Source organism: Marmota monax, unplaced genomic scaffold (assembly GCF_021218885.2).
Source record: "Marmota monax isolate L192 unplaced genomic scaffold, Marmota_monax_Labrador192_F-V1.1 WCK01_AAM20220418_F8-fsc00080, whole genome shotgun sequence".
In the NCBI taxonomy this organism is placed as follows: Eukaryota; Metazoa; Chordata; class Mammalia; order Rodentia; family Sciuridae; genus Marmota; species Marmota monax.
In genome coordinates, this window is record NW_026694750.1 from 2,514,744 (window position 1) to 2,541,327 (window position 26,584).

The 26,584-nt window shown below is 45.6% G+C and overlaps 1 protein-coding gene across 2 annotated transcripts in view; it reads right to left on the bottom strand.

The window, feature by feature from the left end:
* Positions 1-17,286, bottom strand: part of Slc25a33 (solute carrier family 25 member 33) — a 30,586-nt gene extending 13,300 nt beyond the window's left edge. Inside the window, exons 1-2 of one of the 2 annotated variants that reach the window (XM_046424773.2) lie at positions 17,060-17,286; positions 4,743-4,922 (exon numbers count right to left, since the gene is read on the bottom strand). In XM_046424773.2, coding sequence (XP_046280729.1) covers positions 4,743-4,922; positions 17,060-17,115 — 236 coding nt within the window. In that variant the 5' untranslated portion in view covers positions 17,116-17,286. Of the gene's footprint in view, positions 1-4,742; positions 4,923-8,099; positions 8,409-17,059 lie in introns of those variants that run through there. The other variant, XM_046424774.2, reaches the window with a different exon arrangement.
* Positions 17,287-26,584: the final 9,298 nt, after the last annotated feature.

The following is a 26,584-nucleotide window of genomic DNA, read 5'->3' on the forward strand; positions in this document are numbered from 1 at the left end:
TACTTTTTGGATTAAAAAGATACTTGAAAAAACAAATATAAGGCACCTCAGCAGTTAAAAGAAGAAGTCTTGTTGACAAAAAATTAAACCAGACTTTGTGTTAACTCGAGTAAACAATGATTTGCATTTTGAAAAATAAACTTCCTACAAACTCTGATCTTTTTTTCTTTAAATATTTTTTTCAGTTGTAGTTGGATACAATACCTTTATTTATTTTTCTTGTTTTAAAATATTTTTATTTTTAATTTTTTTTTAGTTGTAGATAGACACAATATCTTTATTTTTATGAGATGCTGAGGATCCCCAGGGACTTGCACATACTAGGCAAGTGCTCTACCGCTGAGCCACAACCCCAGCCCTATTTATTTTTCTGTATGTGGTGCTGAGGATGGAACCCAGGGCCTCACACGTGCTAGGTGAGCGGTCTACTGCTGAGCCACAACCCCAGCCTGGCTGATGTCTTTTACAGCAGCACTCCCCCACAGAGCAGCACATAAGATGAGTAGCTATAGTTTAATGAAGTGGCTGCTATTCATTTGGGCTTTTTTTTTGGTACGGGGGATTAAACTCAGGGGGTTCTACCACTGAGATACACCCCCAGTCCTTTTATTATTATTATTATTTATTGAAACAGGGTCTCACTAAGTTGCCAAGGCTGGCCTTGAACTTGCAACCCTCCTGCCTCAGCTTCCCAAGTCACTAGGATTCCAAGCTGCCATGCTATCATTTGAGCTTTTGAATAACAGTATCTTCTACAAATGTAAACAGAAAACAAAGATGGGTTTTGCAGCACAGGGGAAAGGCTAGAGCCCTTGGCCTTGCCTGTCATTTCCTATATAAAGAGCTCTTTCTGCAGATCAAAGTGACCGCCCTGGCTCAGGGTGGCAGCCCAGTGAAAAGCAGCCATCCTCTGAGGCACACAGCCAATGGTGGCCTGACTGCAGCCTGCTTTAGAACTTCCCATGGGAAAACATATGCACTGACCCTGAAGGGCCACTGTGCTTTCTTCAGATGGGAATTAGGTAATATGGTGTTCCCCTTTGTGGCCCGGGAACCAATAAGTTCATTTACAAATCTATGTTTAACAGTACAGAAAGCACATGCATAAGACAGCAGCTAGTATTTATTTACAAGGCAGGGAATGTTGAGTCCTTCAGGTTCACTATCTATCCAATGGTCTAAATCCATCCACTTACTGATGTATGGAGTGCTTACTCTGTCACAGGCCTCATTCTAGGTGCTTGAGGACACTTCAGCAATCATATAAAGGTCCCTACCTCCAAGAAGTTCAAGTGGAGGGTGGCAAGAGGAAAGAAAAGAGCATGTAAATAAACAAACTACACTGTTGGAAGGAGATAAGTGCTGTGGATAGAAATAAAGCAGGCAGAGGGGATGGGTGTGGAGGAGGGTTCAGTTTTAAAGAGCATGATCACTGCAGGGCCTTCCTGCAAAGGTGACAAAGCCACTCAGATAATGTCCAGAACAAGCACCCTGTGGTAGAAAATGTTCCTGGCCTTTTAAAGGAACAAGGAGGCTGGAGGAACAAGGGAGGACACAGGAGGTGATATCAAGGACAGCTGTGGGCTGCAGCTTTTGTGTGGAGGAAGATGGTAGTCCCAGCAGGGATGGAAGCAGAGGATTTTCTGGCTGCTGTGCTGAGAACACACTGAGTATGGGGACAGCTAAGTCTTAGGCCAGGGCAGTTGGGAAACCACTGTCATGACACAGGTGTGACACTGGCCTCTGCCAGGACAGCATCAGAAGAGGTGATGAATCAGGGTCAGATTCTGTGTATATTCTGAAGGCAGAGTTGACAGCATTTACTGTGGGTTGAGAGAAATAAGACTTGAGGGCCACTCCAGACCCCAGAGCTTCAGAGCTGCAAAGACTACACTGCTTTAACCCAGACAGGGAGGTTCTGGGGGCAGCAGGGTGCAGGGAACTTGGTTTGTCTCTGTTCCATTTAGAATGGCCAGTGAATGTCCGAGCTATCTCAGGCAGCTAGAGGGCCTGTGAGAGAAGCACCGTCATTCACAGATGATATTTACAACCACTAGATGAAATGTGATCACCAAGGGAGGGGCCTCAGAGAGGAGTGGGGTAGGCTCTAAGCCCGGGTAGCTCCTGCAGCATGGGGCAGTGTGGCTGCAGACAGCCAAGGAAACAGAAGCAGCAGACAGACAGGATGGCGTAGGACATGGTCCTGGACGTCTGAGCCAGAAGCTGACTGATGCGTCTCTGTGTTGAGACCTGAAAGACACAGCAGCTCAGCCTCTACTCTAGGGCTCTTGTGCTACTGTTTTTCAACTTACTCTTAGTTGCTCCAAATCCTTAAAAATAAGGTGGCTGTTCATCAAACATGACTTTGGTGTACCTCTTTTAACTTCTGATCTGTATGTCCTCATCTGTAACAACAGGCAATAGTAGGCCTGAGAGAGAATACCTTAAGGTGGTTGTGAAGACAAAGAAATACTACTACATGAAAGTGGACTTTTATTAGTTTGAAGCCATAACATCAGCTGAGCTGTATAGCAGAATCTCAAAACATATATGTATCAGGCTTAGGAGATGGAACTGAATAAAACAGTTCTCAGACAAAAAATCTGCTTCACAGATGGTTTTCCAACAAGTTAAAATTTTACTTCTTTTTTTAAAAATATATTTTGATGTAGTATTAAGTAGTTTAAAAAGTATCTACATGTGATATTTCATTATTTGGTACTGTGGTTATATCAACCAATGAATGTTGTAGGTCCACAACAAAAATGTTTGTGTGTAGTGTGGAAGATGCTTCTATATTTTAAGAGACAGAGTAGCCCTTTTCCTTTAGGTTACATTTTTGATAAATGATTATCCTACTTGGGGACATATATGGGGGAGGTAGGAATTACTGGAGATGAGACACACAAGATATTGGAGATGTGGAATATAATATATCTTATAGAACTTAAAACAGAAACATGCCCATTAATATTACAGGCTCAACCCCATTGATACTCACAACTTTTGGGCAATACTGCCGGGTACATTAAACCTAAACTCAGCAGTCACACATAACTGAGCAAGCATGTGTGAGGAAGTCTGTAAGAAAGCTAACAAAGTGGGTAAATCATTTCACTGCTGGACACTGCATGCTCCTTAGATGAAAGGTGTCACCTGGACCCAGTGTCTGCCTCTGCTGTGAACAGAACAAGCCAATGGGAAGTGTAATCAAAGCCACTGAGGACAGCAGTGGCTGTGTGTCTTGGCTGAGGTTCATATCCACCTCCATGGCACTGGATTCTATTTTCCTTGTGCCTGACCAAAATCTCCTCCCAGTTGGGTCTCCGCTCCACCTTCAATGTTTAACTTAAATAACAGATTACTTGGACTGTTCTGGAGAAGGTCTCCCTTCCTTGAGGGGGTTTCTGACTCTCACGTGTGACCTGGTCCCCAGCAGGCGGTCATGTCATTGGGCTCTGCTCAGTAAGCTCGATGCACCCTTTATCATGTTTGGCAGGGACGTCTGAGTGCTGCACAGGTAGGTTTTACAAACAAAATGTACCTAAGAACAAACCAAGCACACATTCCACATCTAAGCTGTGGCTGGAACCTGCCTAAGTACCGAGTGTGTGTGTGTTAGGCCAGAGCATCTCCAGTTACTGCTTCTTTCTCTAAGGTTTCCTGACTAAATCTCTACAGGAACAAACAGCAATTTCTTTCCTGATACATTTTTTCCAAGGATAAGTTCCAGAGGTCTGAATATCAAGCTCAGTTAAATTTAACTATTATTTATTAAACATCTCTTTAAAAAAAATTTTTTTTAGTTGTAGATTTATTTATGTGGTGCTAAAGATTGAACCCAGTGCCTCACACGTTAGGCAAGCACTCTACCACTGAGCTACAACTTCAGCCCTAAATATCTCTTCTTAAAAAAGTACAGATCATAAGCTAAAAAAACAGACTGTCAAATGCTCTTCTGAATCTTTTATTTTGCTTTAATGTTAGAGACTGTATCCTAAATTCAATTTAGAAATATTTAGCTACTTTGTAAGCAAGCAAATGATATACTGTTCCTACAACAAAAATAATAGAGGGCAGCTAGTCTAGCACTAAAACAAAATTTTCTATAACTTATTTCTAAATAAAATGTGAAATTCAAAAACATTTCATTTGCATATCAGTTACTCTTAAAAATACAACCCATATCTTGTCAATTAAAAAGATTTTATCCCTTTATTCCCTTGTTAGCCCTTAAAAGATTTGAGCAACAGCAATAATCTGATGTAACAATTTAAACATGGTTTCAGTTTGCTTTGTAGTTTGGTTTACTCAACTGTCCCTGGATGATGATCACATGCACAGCAGTATCCCTGCGGCCAAGGGCACAAGGTCAGGGTTCAAAGGTGTTATAAAGAATCCTAGTTCTTGATGGATGTGGTGGCACACACCTGTAATCCCAGCTACTCGAAAGGCTGAGGCAGGATTGCAAGTTCATGGCTAACCTAGGTAACTTGGGCGAAACCTTGTCTCAAAAAAAACCAGCAAAAAATGGAACTGGGGATGTACCTCAGAGGTAGAGTACCCTTGGGTTCAATCCTCAGTACTCCCCGCCACCACCACAAATACTAGTTCTTAAATAGGACTACAGACTGTGCAGACAGACCATTCCATCTGATGGGCTTGATGAACATCCTGTCCTGACAGCAGAACAGAAGCGTGCGGTGGCAAAAGCAGAGAGGACTGTGCAGGACAGAACTTACTTCAGAACCTGTAGGAGTCCAGGTGTCACCGATGTCGGTCTCACCATTCCAGCTCCATTAATGGTCCCCAGATGAACCTGAGGATAATAGACGGTCCGGAGAGCGAGTCTTGAAGACTGTAACCTGGTCTTAATGACTTCTAGTGGGCAAGTGAAAATAGCACCAACTGTGCCCCCACACCTGGAAGAGAAGAAACCAAATATTCAGGTAATGGCACTATTGCAAAATTCCATGTTTATGACAATATGGATCTTTATTAAAATCTAATTTACTTACTGCTTACTAATGATCCCCTCAAGTTAGCTTCCTAGCAAGCAATTGTGTATACTTTGATTTGGGAACAGACTCCAGCACCAATCAAAACAACTTGTGTAACTATCAGGGCCAGCAGAAAATTGTTTAAAACAAATCACTTCACCTTACCCCATTGTTGCCCTTTTATCCCTTTGAAAATGGGGTCCTGGCCGGGTGCAGTGGCACACACCTGTAACCCAGTAACTCGTTTATCTTAAAACACCTACTTCAATCTTCTTTTACATAACAGGATCCATGAATCACGTTTGATAAGCTAGTTATAATGAACAATGTCAAGTACCATCTAATGCCACCACCCATACCACCAGGGATGCAGGCTTTCCTCCTTGAAAAATGTGACTCTAGAGCAGGATGATCCTCAAGGTCAGGACCCTGCATTCCTCCCAGTGAGATCTCAAATGGTACTTATTCATTTGAGATTTCACGGGGAATGTTTTTAAAAGGCACCTAAATAACTGGGAAGAGCATTCACCCTTTACCTTCCACCCCCTGCCACCTGCACTTGCAGTGAGCCGCTGTGGGCCTGGCACTCAAGGAGGTTCAATCAGAATGATGCTGCATTGGCATCTCAGACTGGGACAGGCTAAGCTCGGAAGGACAGGAGCTGGCACTGTGCAGTACTCCCGCTAGCTCCCCGGCTCCACTACAGCTTCACCAACACAGGGTTAGGCGGGGGAAATCTAGAAGCATCCCAGGCCCTCCCACACAACTGGGGTAACCAATGAAGTCAAATCTCCAAGCAGGACGCAGATCAGGAGCCTGAAGCTCCACGGAGCAAGCAGCATTGAAAGCCATCTGCTAACCAACAGCACTGCTGCCATCAGCCCAGGGATGGTTTGTGACAAACGTTCAGTCCTCTGACAATCTTCAGAGGCAGGAATAATCAGCCCTATTTCACAAGGAGGAACCCAAATGTCAGGAGACAGAAATGTACAGATGGGGGAGAAGAGGACAGAGCCAGTGGGGGCTGGTTAGGTAAACCTGGTTTAAGTCACAATGAGGACAAATCCTAAACTGCTACCTACAAGGGTGGTTTCTGAACTGAGGGCCCAAGCCCATCAATCACAAAAGCACTTTGGAGGATCACAAGCAGAACAGGGAAGCAGGAGGACAGAAACTGATGAAGCCCTGTACTAAAGGCAACGTGGCTCTCCACAAGCTTATATACTTTTTCAAAGTCTCCAAGTCATTCAACCCAAACCCCTATCCAGGTCCCCTATGCTAAGATACCCTCTTGTGGGATATTTATGGTAAGAAAGCAAGTATTGTTAGTTTGGTTATACTACTATATATTAGCTTTGTTAGTTAACTCAGACTTTGTAAAACTCTCATGGATTTTTTTAATCAAGAGGGTATTTTGAGCTGGGCGTGGTGGCACACGCCTGTAATTCTAGGGGCTCAGGAGGCTGGGGCAGGACTGTGAGTTCAAAGCCAGCCTCAGCAATAGTGAAGTGCTAAGCAACTCATTGAGATCTTGTCTCTAAATAAAATACCAAATGGGCTGGGGATGTGGCTCAGTGCTTAAGCACCTTGGCGCGAGCGCGCACGCGCGCGCACACACACACACACACACACACACAAAAAAAAAAAAAAACAAGAAGAAGAAGAATTTTGAGTTTTACTTAATATTGGTCTGTATAATTTGTGCTTAGCACTAGGCTGTATCCAAAAAAAAATAAAATAAAATAACAGGATAACAGGGAGCAGTTTTAAAAAGAGGTTGGAAAATACTAACTTTCTAACCCATGCCTAGTCATACAAAATAAATGACTCTTCTCCATTATAATACTAACTACATGCTTAAAGAAGTCCAATAGGTAGGCAGGGGCGTAACTTGCTGCCTGAAGGGCAAGAGGCTATGGCTTTGAAGGCCAGTGACACACACACCTGATGCATAAAAACTTCAAAAACTTACTTTCCAATATTTTCAAAATACTGGAAAAAATGGGCTGGGTTTGTGGCTCAGAGGTAGAGCGCTTGTCTAGTGTATGTGAGGCACTGGGTTTGACCCTCCGCACCACATAAAAATAAAAGGTATTGTGACTACCTATAACTAATATATATAAACACACACACACACACACACACTTAAAAATACTGGAAAAATTACATGTTACAGAGTAAGATAAAGAAATATCTGGGGGCTGGGGCTCAGTGGTAGAGCGCCCCCGCAGCATGTATGAGGTGCTGGGCTCGATCCTCAGCACCACATAAAAATAAATAAAATAAAGGTATTGTGTCCAAACTACAACTAAAAAAAACAAAAAGAAATATCTGAAGTCGATTTATGGTGAACAACCCAACTACATGTGACCAAAAGAAGCTTTTTTAAAAAAATAAAATCTTCTGTTTAAATTCTTTTATCAGAAAGTCATAAAGTTCAAATCAGATACAGGTCAACCACCTTCACTTTGTCCCTCAGTCAGCTGCACTCCTGACTTTGTCCAAGTGTCATCCAAATCTATGCCACTGATGGAAGATGACCAGCAGGAAGCAGTCTGTAGACAAAGCTGCCTCCTGATAGTGAGTGACCTCTCTGAGGTGGGAGGCCACACACTAAGCACTGCAACCACTTTCTTATGTTGTACCCTGCCACTTTGGTGCAAGGCCTGATGGTGACAAAAAGACCAGAGCCGGGCACTTGCAGGCTCAGCAGCTTCAACTACAAGGCAGGGAGGATGCAGTGTCAGTGTCAGAGCAAGCAAAGGAGCAACAGGAAGCACTGCACAGAGCCCTGCAGTGCATGATGAACAAAATGCTGCTGCCAGGCGGGCCTCAACTCTCCTGCTGGAAAAACGTCTCAGAGGCTGGGGCTGGGCTGGGGCTCAGGGGCAGAGCGCTCGCCTAGCATGGGCGAGGCCCTGGGTTCGATCCTCAGAACCACATTAAATAAAATAAAGATACTCATTCAACTACAACTCAAAAATAAATATTAAAAAAAATGTCTTAGAAGTGACCTATTTTAGTCAGCTTTATCACTGCTGTGACTAAAGGACCTGACCAGAACAATTTGAGGAAGAAAAGTTTATTTTAGGGGCTCACAGTTTCAGAAGTCTCAATCTATGGATGGCAGGCTCCATTCTTCAGGGCTTGAGGTGAGGCAGGACATCATGGCAGAAGAGTGTGACAGAGGGATCCAGCTCACAGGAAGATCAGAAAGCAGAGAGGCTCCACTCGCCAGATACAAACTATGTACCCTGTAGCCAGGCCCCAGTGAACCACGTCTTCAAGCCATCTGTCTCCGGTCTCTAGTCGCCGCCTCTCCATTAATGTCATCAGGGATTAATTCACTGATTAGGTTAGGGCTATGACCCAATCATTTTTCCTCCGAACCTTCTTGCATTTCTCAAACGTGAGCTTTTCGGGGACACCTCACACCCAAACCATAACATGACCTGTCCAAAGGATATTTTTAAGTCATTTGTGTCAGATACAAATTCACTGTAGTACTCAATTAGATGAAAACAAGTTATAATCTTTAACTAAAAATTTGCAAATAAGGGCTGGGGATGTGGCTCAAGCAGTAGTGCGCTCGCCTGGCATGCGTGCGGCCCAGGTTCGATCCTCAGCACCACATACAAACAAAGATGTTGTGTCCGCCAATAACTAAAAAATAAAATATTAAAATTCTCTCTCTCTCTCTCTTTAAAAAAAAAAAAATTTGCAAATAAGATCTTCCCAGCTGGACATATTAGCACATGCCTGTAATCCCAGTGACTGGTGAGGCTCAGGCAGGAGGATGGCAAGTTCAGGGCCAGGCTGGGCAACTTAGCAAGGCCCTGCTTCAAAAAAAAAAAAAAGTGCTGGGGATGTGGCTCAGTGGTTAAGCACTCCTAGGTTCAATTCCCAGAGGGCCCTCCTAATCCAGAAATTTAAAACATTTCCTATTAGTTTCTTTCAGTGGAACTCCTTTTTCTTTTTTCATGAACCAACATGGACAAGACATTCATCAATCTGAGAAGATAAAATACTTATTTATCATGGCCTTCCAAAGTTTTCTAAAAATATTGAATCATAGGGCTGGGCTTAGCTCAATGGCAGAGAGTGTTTGAAGGCCCTGGGTTTCGTTCCCAGCACCACACACACACAATCATAAATATTTACTTTTTCTAAAAATATCTGGGACCCAGGCACTTTGGATCACAACAAACCATATTCTTTGTAGAAAAGCTCTCCCCGCTGTCCAGATTCCTCAGTACAAACACCACCTGGCTGCACACTGGGCTCTGCCGCCCTGTGTTCCACTGTGCTGCACAGTGTTAACCCAGCTTCTCTGGAGTCTCAATTCAGAAAGGACACAGGCACTGGTCCTGTCACTGGTCCCTTACCCATGGCTTTCAGCTGTGCTCACTGAACTCCTCTTTCCTTTCAATGGCATGGGCAGTTTCCAGACTTTTCCGTAACTTTCAGTTTTTCCAACACAGTCCCACTGACACTTCCATCTCTGATCAACTTCAAATTTCCCTCTTCTACTGCCAGGCAAACTTGTGGCATGTGGGGACTTGGCTTGCTCTGTCACTTTTTTCCCTTTGATTTATGGTTCTCTGGGCTTGGGGGCAGGGAGAAGAGATGTGGTCTTGTCTTATTGGGGGTCCATCCAGCTGTGTGCTGTACTGAAATGTTGCCCCAGAAAATGTTACAATTTCAGTGCAACTGGTACTCAACCCACTCACCAAGCCCTGACATGGGACACCCCTCCTCGGGTCTCAACAGTAGCTCCTCCCCTCAACCTCTTTTCTGCCTTACTTGGCCTGGAGACTTGGGTAGCAATAGTGCCTTCCCTTCCCTCTGGCTCACGTGCTCCTCGACAAGAAGCCAATGGAGCCGGTCAGCTTGGCTTTCCTCAGCCCCTTCTCACCCTGCTGGCTCACAGGACGCAGCAGCTTCCCACCTGCAGGAAGCAAACAGCCCCAGAGCAAGCTTCTAGTCTTTCTGCCTTGAGAGCTCCCTCACTCTGCAGCCCAGACCGGAGGACAGAGTAGGGGACAGGGACAGTAAGATGTTCTTAGTACTCAACAGGACCCAACGTTGACAGTCATGGATTTTCTTCTCTGCATACACAGTGTGTGGGTGGAGTGGTCAATGGCAGCAGGAAGACTCTAGTACCTCTTTCTAAGACTAGGTTTATTTGGTTCATTTGAGTGTCCTAGTAGCCATGCTCAGACAATGGGAAAAGTCACATTCAATGTCCACTTACATAGTGACACAGACTTAGCATCACGTAATTGGGGAGCTGACTAATCTGACTGAATAGCAATATTTTAGACCATTAATCTCCAAAGTGGGGTATGTCCTCCACTGTAAAGACCCACTCACGTACAGAAAGAAATACAATTTCAACAGGGAATGGTGGCATGTGCCTGTATTCCCAGCAATTTGGGAAGCAAAGACAGGAGGATTACAGGTCTAGGGTCAGCCTCAGCAACTTCACCAGATCCTGTTTCAAACAAAAAGGTAAGGGATGTGATTCAATGGTAAAGTGCCCAAGTTCAATTAGTAACAAGAAAAGATGAAAGATTTTATTTCTAATCTCCATTTAATTTATAAAATTTGTGTATACATTTTATATGTATAAAATAGGGCAGAGTAAACATTTCAATCATAGGCCTGTGTGATCAAAACTTGAAACCACTATTCTAGACCAATGTTCCAAGCCTGGGCAATTTTGCCCCCACCCTCAATGACATTTGGCGATGTGTGAAAATATTATGGTGTTGAAATGGGGGTAGAAGCCACATACAGTGATTATGCCTGTAATCCCTCAGGAGGCGGAGGCAGGAGGATCACAAGTTGGAGGCTGGTCTTGGCAATTTAGCAAAACCCTGTCTTGAAATAAAAAATAAATTTAAAAAAAGAGCTGGGGATGCAGCTTGGTGGTAGAGGTCCCTTGGGGTTCAATCCCCAGCATCACAAAACATGAAAACAAACCAAAACACATACAGGAGAAACAGGTGTTGGGAAGTTTTTACTACCACGTAGTAAGTAGAGGCCAAAAAGCTGCTCAACATCCTCCCATGCACAGGACATCCTCTCCCCTCAAAATAATTACCTAAGGTTGAGAAACTCTGTTTCAGAACAAAAAAATGGACAACACATCTGGAGACAGCAGAACCCAAGCAGCGGGCACTGCAGGCTGCTTCCTGCACCCATCCCTCAGATCCTCATTTGTTTCTCCTTTTAGCCCTGACTCACTCATACCCCTCAACAAAACACCATCCACTTGGGTAGGCTGTCTGTTCAGAGAAGGGCACGTGATTCAGCCCAAGCTTCTAAATGACCAGTTTGGAGATGGTGTGGGTCCAAGGAGAATGAAACTCCAGACCTGTTCAGGGGCGGGAGGCAGAGGAGCTGCTGGAAGCCACTTTGTGTCCAGGCAGCAACCAACCCCACCATCGAGTAGACATTCCGGGGAGTCAGAGCAGGCACAGGTGGGTTCCATGGCGACACTGTCAGCTGATTAGACGAGTCCTTCCCTGAAGCCTGTCCTTCCTCTACAGTTTGGTGTATGTACCAATAATTAAGCCAGTGGGAATTAAATTTTCTAGACTTACAACTGAAAGCCTCCTAAACAAGCCTAGCCAAAAAATAGAATAATTATGCTCATACTTCTCAAGAAAGCACTTGTGGAGCTTGAATGTTATAATCTTCCAAAGAGAAGTTAGGACTAATGTTTACTGTAGGCTGCTTCTAACGGCTATGAGGAAACTTTCAGGGTATTAATTTTGCTCCCAGGGTAATATCACTCTAGTTGGCAATGCCAAAGTCCAGCAAAAATTCTCTGGGGCACTGCACACTCCAAGCGAACAATGAGGGTCTGAGCAGAGCAGCAGTGAGGCCATGACGAGCAGCTCAAGTGCATGTCTGAGTGGTCACAGGAGCGTTTTTGCTTAGAAGTCTATTTACTTAATTTTCCTAAAAATCTATGAACTAGATTTTTTCTGCACTGCTTCTATTTTTTTAATGTTCCCTGTTATATAAAACTACGCTCCTTGTTTCTCTACCTTCTTTCTTTCCTCCTTTCCGGAACTAAAGTCTTATGTTCATTACATAAGAGCATATTAACCTTTTATCTTCTACACCCACATAACACTTGCCTGATTTCTCCCCCTGAGGATTAGGCACCTCTCCTCCGGTTTATAGCAGGGCAAAGTTAGGGCATTCCACTCCTGCCACAAGGTACACACTGGGTTTTTCTACCACTTTTATGTGCTCACACAGAACTACACAATATTTTAAAATTGTTCACAAACTTTTACCTTTTACCTCAGATTCAAATTACTAGAACAATTTATTAAAAAAACAGATGTTTTCAACAAGAATCTGTTTACTGTGCCTGTGCACACACACACTAGACAAAGTCAAGGCCATAGCGCTCTTTAATGTAACAATCACTACCCAACTGGTTTCCACATGCATGGCTCACATGCACGTACAATAGGCTCCACCAACAAGCAGACCCTCAGGACTACCCAATCCTTCTAATCTTTGGTGCTTCTCATAATTCTGCCCTTTTTGCTGCTACCTCTGAAGTCACAATTTGAAAAATATTAATTGCTTTTCTGTACATACTATAATTGAGAAATTTTACTTGAATACTTGAGATAAGGTTTATGAAATTTTAATTATGTATTTTTTATGTATTCACTCAGTGAAAGCAAAATAGTTTGAGTTGGGGATGTATCTCTATGGTAGAATGCTTTCTCAGCATGCATGAGGTCCTGGTTCAATTTCCAGTACCACCAAAAAAAAAAAAACATAAAGCAAAATAGTTTTTGATGTAGTTATTTCCTGAATTCCATCTCATTTGGAAAGAAAATTGAAAACAGCACTCAAAATGAATAAAAACTCTAGTACTTTCTGAACATGAAGATAATCATATCTTTTACAAATAGACAAAACCAAATTACCATTACCTTATAACTACAGTTTTAGCAAATCTTAATACAGAACCAAATTTGCAATTCATAAATAATCATGGTGAGTCTATTCTTTTTTTTTTTTTTTAATTTTAATGTTTATTTTTTAGTTCTCGGCGGACACAACATCTTTGTTTGTATGTGGTGCTGAGGATTGAACCCGGGCCGCACGCATGCCAGGCGAGCGCACTACCGCTTGAGCCACATCCCCAGCCCGGTGAGTCTATTCTTTATCTGGGACAATTCAGAATTACATCAGTCTATATACCCTCAGGTGAGATACACAGTATCTTTTATTCACTTGGGCAGTCATTTAAGAAATATCGTTTGGGGGCTGGGGATGAGGCTCAAGCGGTAGCGTGCTTGACTGGCATGCACGGGGCGCTGGGTTCAATCCTCAGTACCACATAAAAATAAGATTTTGTGTCCACCTAAAACTGAAAAAAAAAAAAAAAAAAAGAGAGAGAGAGAAAGAAATATCATTTGGGCATCTGTAACCTGGAAATATAGTAGGAGATTCTAGTGAAAACCAACATGGTTCTCTACCTTCATGTACCCTCTATTCTTTTGGATATTTCCCACTCAAATACCATACAATTTTTAAAAATGCTTGTAACATGTATGAACAAACTGGACAAAATCAGCCAATTTATATTCCTAGCAGCATATATAAGCTTTATACAAGGAGTAGTTACGTAACAGTATAATCAAGTTATTATGCATACACTATATACTTTATCAAAAAAATTTTAAGCATTTCAAGTAAGCCTTGCCTCTTTTGTAGACTGTTTCCCCCCAAAATAGATGAACTTGCACCATATCTCGGTATTCCCCAAGGCTTCAACAGTAACAACTGGCTGATACAGAGTAAACTTCTAGGGATACAGCACTAGAGTATACCTAGCAAAAGCTGCCCATAATAGGGTCAAAGTACTGATTTTTGAAAATATCTGTGGATTTTATATTTTAATACCTGAAAGACATACTATATTCCTACTAAAATACATTTTAAAGGCTATGTTAAGTATATTTAATTTCAACACAAAAAAATCATGCCATAAAAATAAGACCTGAAGTGTCTAATCCAGGTCTTCCATCTCTATATCAGCTTAGTCTAGCTATTTTCAGGTGTCCAGCAGATCTCCTAATCGCCACCCTGCTACTGTGATGAAGATGAAGGGCATCACTGACACTAATACACAAGCAGAATCCCCAAGTCATCCTCTGTGCGCAGTAGAGGAATCCAGCCCCAGGCCTTGTGCATGCTAGGCAAGTGTGCTACTACTGAGTTATATTCCCAGTCCCTCCCCAAATTCTTTGGGGACAAATCAGGCCTACACAGGGAAGGGCCACTTCACAGTATTTCAACATTTTTCTTGATGAGATGGTTCAAATAGCAGAAAAGGATTAAAAGTAACAATAAAATGTGTGTGAGTACTTTGTTTTGACAACAGTATTACCCATATAAGGGAAGAAAGCAGAAATCCTAAAGGTATTAAATACCATCAAATGAATGATGTTACTCATGCAGAAATGAACCTAAGATAGTTTACAGATGTGGTGGGACCAAAAATGTTTTTACTCAGTAATTGTTCCTCTGCTGGTTTATCCAAAGAAAATAAAGAAAGTATGCACCTGTAAAGATATCCAGTTGTTTATAATGGTAGAAGTCAGCAATGATAGGAGATCAGAAAGAAATGTCATCCAAATATTAGGCAGCCCTGTTGTAAACGACTCTAATGTCCTCAATGGACTTCAGTATTGGGTTTAGACACTAAGCTTGCCTTCTTCATTGCTTTCTCCACAGTCCAGCATTGATGGTAGAAAAATATGGTTCTATGGCAAACTGTACTCAGAGACATTCTACCCTGCTGCCCCTAAAACTCAAAATAGTACTAAGAAGAAAGCAATTTAAAGAACACAAAGCTATCTTAAAAAATGAATTTGAACTTGTATTTGAGACATATATTCAGGCAGGGAAGCTTTTACAATGTGTTCACTTCTAGGTATTGGTTTGTGGGTGGCTTTTCTTCCTGATCTCTTAAAAGGCAACATACCATATTCAAAATGTGATTACAGGTTAATACAAGAGTATTTTCTTCTTTGCAAAGAATCCAAGAAAGTATCTTTTAAAAAAAATAAATCTAAGAAATTTCAAACACTATGAGCTGTTTTGGTGCAGTTTTCATTTTCCAGGTTCTAAAATTAATTTCCATCTATTCAGAAGCCTGTTAAACCTAACAAAAATATTTGTTCAATATCATTAATTAGTGATAGCATTAAATTTGCTTGGCATTATAATACCTTCTGAAAGCTGTTTAATAAACAGGAGAAATGTGACAATTTCAAAAGGGCCCTGACTTCTTTTCAAAAGGCTTCTAAAGGAGCTGAACTTAGTTCTTTGGAAAGGTGCCAGCTTAATGAGAGTTGACTAGGTGAGTCAGCCTGCCTGACTACAGTAACTATATACCGTGCCCGTTCTACACTCAGCTCCTTTCAGGTTCCACCCGAAAAGAGACTGAAGTCAATTATATTAGAATACTAGATGGATCTGGAAACATCCCCTTTGAAGATTTCTTTCTTGAATCTGCAAGTAATCCCAAAATGCTACTGATGAAGGAACTGAAGTATGTTAAATCCCATAGTTTATTAGGTGCTACCCTAATAAACTACCTAATCAGTCCTCCTGGCGGTGCTGCCCACTGAAGTTTTTTGCCATCACAAGGTAAAAGCCTGACACTCCAGCAGGAGAATAGGCAGCCAGAGGGCACTATGAAGGGCGCATGGGGAGATTCATCAAGACAGGGCCATCAATTACACAGTGAATCTCAGCAGCTAGGCTGCTCCAGAGCATACAACTCTTCCAGTTTGGAATACAAAGAAAAACTTAAAATGAACACTTCACTCAAAACAGTAAATCAAAAATCACTGAGCATGATTTCATTTAAAAAAAAAATTCTCCTACTTGGCTTTAAAAATGTATGAGATGTTTTTAAAGCCACACTTTAAAATGTGGCCAACTTTTTAAAAGTTCTCAGGAATGACAAATTTATAGTCTATTAAGGATCCTTCCTCTGTTCCTCTCAAAGGAAATATCCATGGAGACATACTGGGAAGGGGTTGAGGGAATGACAGAAGAGAGATGAATGAGAAATTCTTCCTTCGAGGAACCACCAAAATTGTCTAATTGGAAAAATAAGTAATGGCATAAAATAAAAGTACAAAAAAATGCAGAAACACTTACAGGTGAGTTTCTTAACTATAATTGTTTGTAATGGGGAATATGTCTAGGTATCAGTCCAAGCTGAAACCAAAACACTCAAGATGATAACCCAGGATAATCTGTTTTATGCAAAATGTCCTATACTGAAAAACCTTCGTGCTAGGCCTGTGAGGTTCTCAAATAAGACTCCAAATATCTGGAAGAAACCAAAAGGGCCCAATGCCACCAGCCGAGATTTTTAAAAATTCCTCATACTCAAAAACGTTTCTAGTTCTATGGGGGTTGGGGGACGTCAGCTCCCGTCCCATACAATTGAACACACAGGCACACCTTCGCGACCCAGCCATCTCCTGAGGTTCCTCGGTTAACCCTCCCACGTGTTGCTGGCTGGCATCGCTGCCTTCCAGGCCCTTGCTGATGATGCCCATCACCTGCAGCCCCTGACCCTCTGAATTACCTCTGCACCAGCTACCCCGAGAACCCCAGGGCAGACCTGAGCATCGGCAAGTGTGCCCAGGGCCCGAAACGCTGGTCTCGGGCGACAGGCCACGGAAGAGAATCCAGATGGACAGGGAGCATGGCGTGGCCGGCGAGGAGGCCAGCCGCCCTGGGCGACACTCACGGGCCACTAATTGTTTAGGAGAAAATGCCTGGCCTCCGAGCCGGGGGACGTGCGCGGGGTAAAACCGCCCCCGCGCGACGCGTCGGGGTGGGGGTGGGGAAGAGGCCCCGACCCCTCCCCCGGCGCCGCCGCCCGGCCGCCGGGACCCTCCCTGAGGACCGCGCTAAGCCCCCCCGAGGAAGCCGCGGCGGGGGCCGAGAGGCCGGGGCGGCGGGGCGCGCGGGCTCGGCCGAAGGCTCACCCGCCGGCGAAGAGGTGAAGCAGCGTGTTCTCCTTCTGCTGGGTGCCGGTCGCCATGGCCGCGCCGGCTCTGCGGCCCGCCGCAGCCGCTCGAGGGATGCGCGAGGTCGCCCGGTCTTCTCGCCCGCTGTCCTCAGGCGGCCGCCGGGGCCTCCATGCGCACGCGGGCTCCGCAGTCCCGCAACCCCCGCGGCGTCGCCGCCGGTGCCTCACCGGCCTCTGCGGCGAGAACCCGGCGGCCAACGAGAACCCGGCGCGCGGCCGTCACGTGGCGGGGGCTGGGCCGTGACGTTACTCCGCGGCGCGAGTCGGAGGCGGGGTGCGGCGGAGGTGTGGGCCCGGATCCCGCGCGCCTATTGGGCAGCAGGAGGATGTGGGCGGGGAGACCTCCCTGGCTGGGGCGGGGTCAGCCCCCAGGCGGGCCTAGGCCACCGAGTGGATGAAGTGGGAACTGGCAGCAGCTGCCTGGTACCAGCTCCCAGGCGGCGAAGTCGCACTGGGCAAGCGTAACCAGGCCCTTGACCTCGCCGTTTTAAAAAGTTAACTTTGTGATTTTTACGTGTGCAAAGAATTATACAAATACACCCAGCTTAAATGATCTTTTAAATAGACTGACCTCCCAGTGCATCCTAAATATTTTGTGTGTGCCTGTGTTTGCAGTGCTGGGGATCGAACCCTGGACCTTACCCGTGCTAGCCAAGCATTCTACCACCGGGCTACACCTCAGCTCATCATTTTGTACATTTAGATATACAACACTTTTTGATTTACAAATAGTATCACATAGTGTTGTATTTAGCAATGTGCTTTTTGACTTTTTTTGATCTTCTCCAGTCCAGACTGATACATCTAAACTGTTTCTCTACTTGTACTTCTTGAGTCGCTGTCAAACTCAGCCTGGCATTTTATCTCCTGGGCTGGCTGGGTGGAGCCTTCTCTGGTTACCCTTGCAGCAGAGTCTATCTCATGACTCCACTGAATATCCTTACCTGGGCTTCTGCATTGACTTTGTTGATATATTTAGATTGCCCTTCCCACCCTGGAAGGTGGGCTTCAGGAGAGCAGGAACTTGTTTTTTTCTTGCTCAACGATTGTTCCTGACATGGTTCTTGCTGCCTGGTAATGCCCAAGGAACTAATTAGTAAATGTCCCATATTGAACTGATCGTTCTTCCCCTCCTCCAAACCTGCTCAACCTCTCCATTTCCTGTTCTGATGGTGACTGCCAGTCTGCACAGGGACTAGTGCCAGAAACTCCTTTTTCCTTAGACTCTCTCCTCCTTTCTCTCAACAGCCCACTGACCTCAGGCAGCCGCGGGGGCCTCCATGCACCCCTGGCTCTTCTAGCTTCTAAAATTCTCCAAATCTACCTGTTTCTCTGTGTTCCCTCCACTACTGCTAGGGGTTTCAGGTCTGCATGGACTTTACCGACTTTGCAGGGGGAAACAAAACCCAAAAATCTCCTGTTCTCACAGGCCACAACTTTACCCCTTTGGTCTGTAGCCCTTTAGTCTTTACCCTTTATAGTCTGTTGGCGAATAACACCAACTCTTTGTGTTCTCCTTCCTGGAGCTGCTGAAAGCAGCACCTTGACTAGCTCAAGCTGCTAGATGTGCTTGCTGTGTGTAAACAGAGAGCCCAAGCAGGAAGGGAGCTGTGAGCAAACAGAAGCCAGCAGCCAATCTGTATTTGATTATGGGAACTCTTCAGAAATAACTCCCAGGCACAGTCATCCAAAATGCAAATACAGTGATTGCTCTATATTAAAGCCATTGCTCCCAGGCCTAGAAAGAGGGAAGCCATGCTAGTGCTCTGTATATGAGGGAAAAGGAAAGAAGGAAGGAAAGGAAAAAAAGGGAAATGTGGTCGTGTTTCCTGAATCTACTAAACCCCTTGCTTAAGTCACTTAGGAAGTCAGTGTTCACCTTACCTGAAGATGACTTATGAGGCAGCAGGGGAGCCTAAGGAGAGTTCTGCCAGGCTGTTAACCAAGCTGCTCCCCTCTACGCAGGATTCTGAATCAGGAGATGCCATGGTGGGCGCACAGCCCTTACCTTGGCTGGTGTTGGAGGCTAAGACCTAGGCTGCTGACTCCAAGTTAGCGCTGGCCTCCTGCTTTCTTTTCCCAGGGATTGTCCATCTGGTGCTCAGCTGGACACACAACAGGCCTGCCCACCTCCATGTCAATAGTAACAGTGCCTTCACATTAGAGGTTTCCCAAGGTCTCTGTGTGTTATCTCACTGGGTACTCACTGTGTTGGCAGCCCTGTTGTTGTCATTCCCTTTGTGTGGATATGCAGGATAGATTTGTCCAAGGTCACACGACTAGTTGGTGGCTGATGCAACAATCTTTCAGCATCTGTGCCTTTGAATGTGCTGTTTCTGCCACCTAGGCTGCTCCCCTTCTGCGGGCCAGACTCCCTCTGAACCTTGTGGACCTCCTCCTCTTCCTCACTGGAATTCTAGCAAGACAGCCCAGGGCTTGGCTTCTCTGTAAGGCCTCCCTATGCTCGCTTGGGAGAAGTCAAGGGCTTCTCCAGCCTGTTCCCCATCACTCAGTGGAGGGAGTGTGGCGATGACGCCATGTGTGTAGCTGAGCCATACTGCCCACTGTTAACTCCCAGGCGTGCATGTTGATCGGAGTGAAGACTGGGAAATTTTCAGAGGAAAGTCTGACAATATCTGTCAAAATATAGAAAAGCACACTTCCTGTGACCCAGCAATTCCGTGTCAAGGAAGCTATCAGATTCAACACACGTATTGAGCATTTACTCTGTTCTCAGCGGTATTCTAGGCTCTGCAGATATAGCAGGGAGGCAAATGGGTAGAACTCCTTAGCAAAATGTGAACAATCAAATCCAGTAACACGACCAAACGAGAAATGTCCCAGGAATGACAGATTGGCTTAACATTTGAAAATCAATCAATATAATTCAGCATATCAACAGAAGGAAGGAGAAGAAAACCAGACAATCATGTCAACAGATGCAGAAAAAGCATTTGATGAAGTTGAACATAATTTCTGATAAAAAGCTCTCAGCAATTTGGGAACAGGAAGGAATTCTTCCATCGGATAAAAGTTGCTAATAAACCTACAGCTGACATACTTAAGAGTAAACAGATGCTTATCTGGACTCTAAGATTAGCAATGAACAAAGGTGTCTGCTCTGTATTCATTTTGTGTTAGACGTCCCAGTCAGTGCAGTAAGGCAAGAAAAAGAAAGAAATGGCACAAAGTCTGCTGCCATCAGACTCCATCTTGCTTTATTCTTGTTGCCTTTCTTTCTCCCAGGATGTGGCTGCCTCTCTGCATTGGGGAGCGTCTTGCCCTCAAGATAAGCATAGGCTATCACTAGAAGATTATCCCCTGTGGCTGGTGTCAAAACACCGGACTGCTTGACTCAAGCTCCTGCACGTATGTAACCTCTAATTTAGTCCTTTGATAAGTATCCCCTGCTTCCCCAGAGACTTGGAAAAGGGCTCTGGAGACAACAGTCTACCTCCCAGGTTGCTAGCACCCTCAATAATGGCTGCTTTCTCCCCCCCAACATTTATCTCTTGGATATGAACTTACATTTTAATGAACCTTTGGAGCCAGAGTTCAGTAACAGCCAAAAAGGGAAAAGTAAAACTGTCTTTAGTCACAGACAATGTATTGTTTACTAGAAAGTCCTAAGGAATCTAGATAAGAACGACTCAACCTAGTGAGTGAATGTCGTGAGGTCACAAGAAGTAAACAATATAAAGATATTTATATGTTGTTTATTATTATAGCTAGGCTATAATTTGAATATGAAAATTAAAAAAATCTATCCAGGCATGGTGGTGTGCACCTGTGATCCCAGTGACTGGGAAGGTGTGCCAGGAAGATCAAAAACCTAAGGCCAGCCTCAGCAAATTAGCAAGGCCCTGAGCAACTTAGTGAGAACCTATCTCAAAATAAAAAATAAAAAAGGCTGGGAATGTGGCTCAGTAGTAGAGCACCTCTGAGTCTGATCCTCAGTATAAATAATAATAATAATAACAACAACAATAATAATAATAATAACAATAATAATAATAAATTAAAAAATCTATTTACAATAGCATTTGAAAAAGAAGAAAAGAAAATAGACATGAAATAGTACCATAGTGACTGAGAACACATCAGTGGATGCTTAGGGCAGAGGATCAGAAGGGGCCTGAGTGCAAAGAGGCCAGAGGAAACTTCTAGGACAATGAAAATGGTCTGTATCCTGATCAGGGTACACGGAGATAGTGAGGATAACACTCATTAAAAGTTCCACTTATAATGGGTGCATTTAGATTGTATGTATATTATATCTCAATAAAATTGATTGGATGGGAGACACAAAGCAAGGCAAAAAATATGTACCACTAGGGACTGAGGGTTAGTGGTAGAGCATGTGCCTAGCCTGTGTAAGACCCTGGTTCTAACTCCAGCATACACACACACACACTTAAATATATGTACCATGTGTCAAGTTTAAAGGTGAACTGCATGGATGGTTACACATGGAGACCAGTAAGGTGTCCTTGGTCCCCTGCTGGTAGGGTGGGAGGAGAAGAGCTTGTCTGGATGTTTTGTAACCAGGTCAGGTTTTTTCCTTCTTGTTCTGGGGGTTGAGCCGAGAACTTCATGTGTGTTAGACAAGTGTTCTACACTGAGCACCCCCAGCCCTTCCAGTCCAGTTGTGAAGGGCTTGTGGCTTCCTGCTGGCCTATTGCAGGCCTCCTCTTGTTTCTCTTGACTTTGGTTGTCAAACCTCTAATTGATTCTTTAATCCTTATTTTTTCTGCAAAAAGCTGCTGGCTATGGGAAAAGCATCCCTCCCACCCTCTATTTGAGGTTCCATTTCTATGCCAGAAATTGTAAGGAGCATTTTGGTTTTGTAGAGAGCTAAAGGCTGGGGCAGGACTGGTTTCTCTCTCAGGAGGCCTCACGTAGATAGAAGAAGAGGAAACAGTAAGGCGTACTTCTGCCCAGGGGAAGCAGGGGCAGGTGGTGGTGTGTGGGGCAAAGGACAAATGCCCCGTCGGCCACTGCACTCCCTCTTTTCATTTTTCCATAATAGATCCAGCCTGAGCCATTTCCAGTGACAGTCCTCATGAGACTTTGCAAGCCAAGCCTTCTCTTTAATGAAAGAACGGCGTTGTTTTGTGTCTCCAAGGAGAAACTATAGCCTGTGAATCTCTGTGCCAGCTAGGCTGGAACTGGACTCTCTTGTGAGCTCTTTTTCTCTGCCCACAAGTGTCCCTGATCATTTCTTAGAAGGAAGTCATCTCATGTCAAGTCTAAGAGGCCCAGACTCGTGCTTCTGAAACATTTTGAATAATCCTGGGAACTTGGTGGGCCCTCAAAATAGATAGAGACAGACCAGTGGGCAGGTACTGTGGGGTGGATCCTGTTCCTTTTCTTCCCTCCTGCTAGTCCCTTTGTCCCAGCTTCTGAGAGACAGCAGAGAACAGGGCTCTGTTCCTGAGCTACCACATTACTGGGCCTCTCTGCCTCAGTTTCCAAACCAGCCCTGGAAGGCAGGCTATGGCTTAGGCTTCAGAGTGAGAATTAATGATAATTCTGCTAACGCTGGTTATGTGCTAGGCATGGTTCCAAGTCCCCCAGGACAATTTAAGTTGGCACTGGGATGGAACCCTGTTTGCTAAGGCAGGGAGGGGTCAAACGGCAGGCCCTGTTAGGAAGTGGCAGAGCTGAGATTTGAATAGAAGGCACCTCTGCAGAGGGCATGTGCTTGGCCATGTGGCTACAGGGTGTCGGGCGTAGAGCTCTGCCTTCAGTGAGCTCGGAACGTGCAGGGATTTTAACAAGATTCTCATCGACATCTGTTCACATCCATTGAGAGGCACAGAAGAGAAGGCTGGCTGGACAGGAAGAGGGGAAGGACATGCACAATCCTAAAAGAAGAGAGAATGGTGACTTACTGAGCACCTGCTCTACACCAGCTATGGGCAGAGGATGCCATAAGCACCACCTTTTACCAAAACCCTGGGTGTGTTTCATACATGAAAGTCGTTCTGACGATCCTAGAGAATTTACACGGGGGATGCATATACCACATAGCATGCAATGCCCCTAGTCCACACACCCTTTGACTAGCCATGCTGCAGGGGACTTAAAAACATCCTGTCTACGGTTTCCTGGTCAGGTAAGGTCGGGGTTTGCCACCAATGAGGGTGAGCCAGGTCAGGTTCTCCTGCCAAGGGAGTTTGACCTTCAGCTTTCAGGGCTTTGGGATTGTAATCAGTGTTTCATTCCATCCTCGCAATGACCCTAGGTGGCCTGAGTGTTCTAAACGGTGACCAGACCCAGGGATGTACTGCAGGGCTGATGACAAGCACAGCAGTCAGCCTTGACTACTCACCAGCATGTCACATACATACTCTCATCCAGCCACATGCTCTGATTATCCCCATTTCCCAGATGAGCAAACTGAGCTTAAGAGAGACTAAGGAATTTCCCCCAGAATCATAATTCGGACCCAGCTACCCCTACTTGCAGAATGGGGGTGCTTAACTCTGAGCTAGGGAATGGGTAAGTAACGCATCTGTTGCCCCAGCTACAAAGGGGCAATAATAACAGCACCTGCCTCCCAAGTGGAGGCGAGGCTTACATAAGATAATTGCACCTTGGCTAGAGAAAGTACCCCATTAACATAAACCCCATTCTTCTTGCGGTTTGGGCTCCCAGCTTTCACTGTGGGTTCATGCCACATAGACAGGTGGGAAGGATCTGGGGCAAGAGACTGAGGACCCTCAGCATAGGAGGTGGGGTTCTGGGTTCTCGTCCACACAGTGTTGCTCTCCTCAACCTGGTACCTGGTGCTGATGGGCCTGCATCCAGAGGGGTACTGAGCCAGGGGCTTCAGCATGGCCGTCCCATAGGGAGATTCAGTCTGGACCCACAGCAGCGTCCAACACTAGGGGAGAGAGGCAGAGCAAGGAAGAGAAGGGAGCAGATCTTCATTCAAGCATGCTTTCCTGCAAGGAATGCTCTGTTGCAAGCCTGATGGTGGCAGGGGCTTTCACAGCAGGGGAGCTTCACAGGGGTCTTAAATCTTAGGAAGGATGCAAAAGCCCTAAAAGCCTTGAAAGCCAGGCTGGGGAGCCACAGGAACCCCTGCACTTGTCTGCATAAGGTCTGGAGCCCATACAGAGAGGCTGGCAGGAAGCCTGTGCCTGTGCCCCCCCCCACCCCTAGGGGCTGGAGCCTGGCAGGGAGGGAGGGCCAGAGGAGGGCAGGGTCAGGCCAGGAAGGCCAAGGATTGGCAGTTTTATCCCAAGGGCAATGGAAAAACCACTGAAGGTTTTTAAAGGGTGGAAGAAGCTGCTTCTGGCTGCGGTGTGGACAAAGAATCAGTTGGCAAAAGATTGGAATCCAGGGTCAGGGCGGAGGATGTTTGGACAGTGGTGACAAGAAAGGGTGCTGGCCTGGGTTATGCGTTGGGGCGGAAGGAAGAGGATTGGCCGTAAATTGACTTAGGAGGCAAACTGCAAATAACAAGGCCATGTGAGGGGTGGGGAGCCCTGCGGCAGACAGCTGGTTAGTGAGGTCCTTGAGGCTTCTGTTAAGAGGGTCATGTCATGGGAGGGCACGTGGACATCGGGGAGAGTTCCTGCATGGGTGGGGAGGGGCTGGAGACCTCTGACTTGGGCCTCCTGTATGTGGGGCCTCCTGTTAGAGCCCTGATGGGTGAGGGCCATGGCTTGCTCCCCTTCTGACACCAGACATGCTGGGGATCAATCACTCTGGGCTCTCTGGGTTGAGCCCGGGCTGGTTACCATCTCAAAGTGCAGGACTGATGCAGGTGACCTAGAGCCAAGGTGCTCATCCCAGACCCAGCATCGACGAACACCCTGAGTCCTCCCCTTGACTCTGCTCCAGAGCCCACTCCTGTGTAGGTAGAGTAGGAGAGACATGTCCCCAGGGCACTGCGGTGGCCAAGCTGAGTCGGGAGGGGCTATTTCGCTCCGGGTAGCTTCCCCTCAGTTGTATCCCGACAGCACCTCGAGAATCCAGAATTCTCTCTGGTTTCTTGCAAGACACCAGGGTCGCTGGTAGAGGACAAGGGGCAAAGCTGGGCGTTCCTTCAGCTGGGTGCACACGATGCAGAATGGCTCAGGTGCCTGCTGGTGGCACCAGCCGTGATGCACGCAGCAGTCACAGCCCTGCAGGCTCTGCAGAGTCACTGTCCCACAGGCTGCTTTTCTGGGCTCAGTCGCTCCAGGAGGCAGAATCGGGACACCCTTCAGAGGGCCAGTAAGCCTGGGATTTGAAAAATTCATTAGCTCCTGGAAGTGATCCACAAGGGGAGCTGGCTCCAGCTCCAGACCTGCCATCGCCACAGTCCAAGTGGGGCAGAGTGAGGGTGTCACCTTCCAGGGCCCAGGCAAGGGGAGGGGGCCGGTCTGCCAGAGGGAGCCAGCGCCTGGCTAACGTGCGGAGATCGCGTGCTCTGTCCTATTCTTGTACTAACTCAGTGGTCACAGCAACCCCATGAAGTGGAGACAGTTTTGTTACTGTCCCCATGGTACAAAAGAGGACACTGAGGCACCAAGGATTTCAGCCTGTGTGGTTTGGCCCCAGAGTCTGTGCTCCAAACCCCTCCCAGGACTGAGCATGGCTCTGAGCAGGCTGCATCCTCAGCCTTTCTTCCTCTGAAGTTCAAGTTAAACTGAGATTATCTGTTATCAGTAAGCCTAGGGCTGGGGAGGGTGGGAGGGTGAGAGGAGGGAGGGGAGGAGGGGGAAACACTCCAGGGCTTTACCTCCCCAGCCGTGGCCATGGCCATCAAATGACAACTGACCACCTCACTGCATGCTGTACCATTTATAGGCTGTGTGACCTTGAGCAAGCTAAAGTCTCTGATCCTGACTTCCTCTTATAAAACAGTGCTTTAGGTCACCAGGTTGTTCAGAATCTCTCCAGCACACACCCTCTCTCAGGGTTGGAAGCAGCCCTCCTGCTTCCTTGGGATTTCTATCTGAAGCTCTACCCTTTCTCTGATGTGTTCTGGAAGATCCACCAGCCACGGGACACCTCTAGAGGGTATTAGGCAGAGGAATTTAATGTAGACAAAAGACGTGTATATCCTTCTCCTGTCCTCCCCCATGTCTGGTGAGCCCTGGCCGGCCTCATCTTCCCCATGGACGGTCATAGCTGGCTCACTGGGCCTGAAGTCAGAGTTAGGGGCTTAGTGGATTCATGAAACTGAGTCATGAAAAGGTTTTTTTTTTTTTTGCACAGACATCCACCTGAATGCATCCTCCATATCTGGCACCGGGTGCTTGGGTATGAAGAAGAAATGGTCTTTGCCCCTCATGCGAGCTCAAATTCTAGTAGAGAGGATCGATCACAAACAAGGAAACAAATGGTACATTAAATTATCACCTGTGACCAATACCAGGGAATAAGCAGGTCCTGGATTAATGATCAATCTAATGATCCTTCCGGGGAGGGCGGCAGGGCAGGCTCTCCGCAGAATGGCATTAGGCTGAAACATGGAAGATGC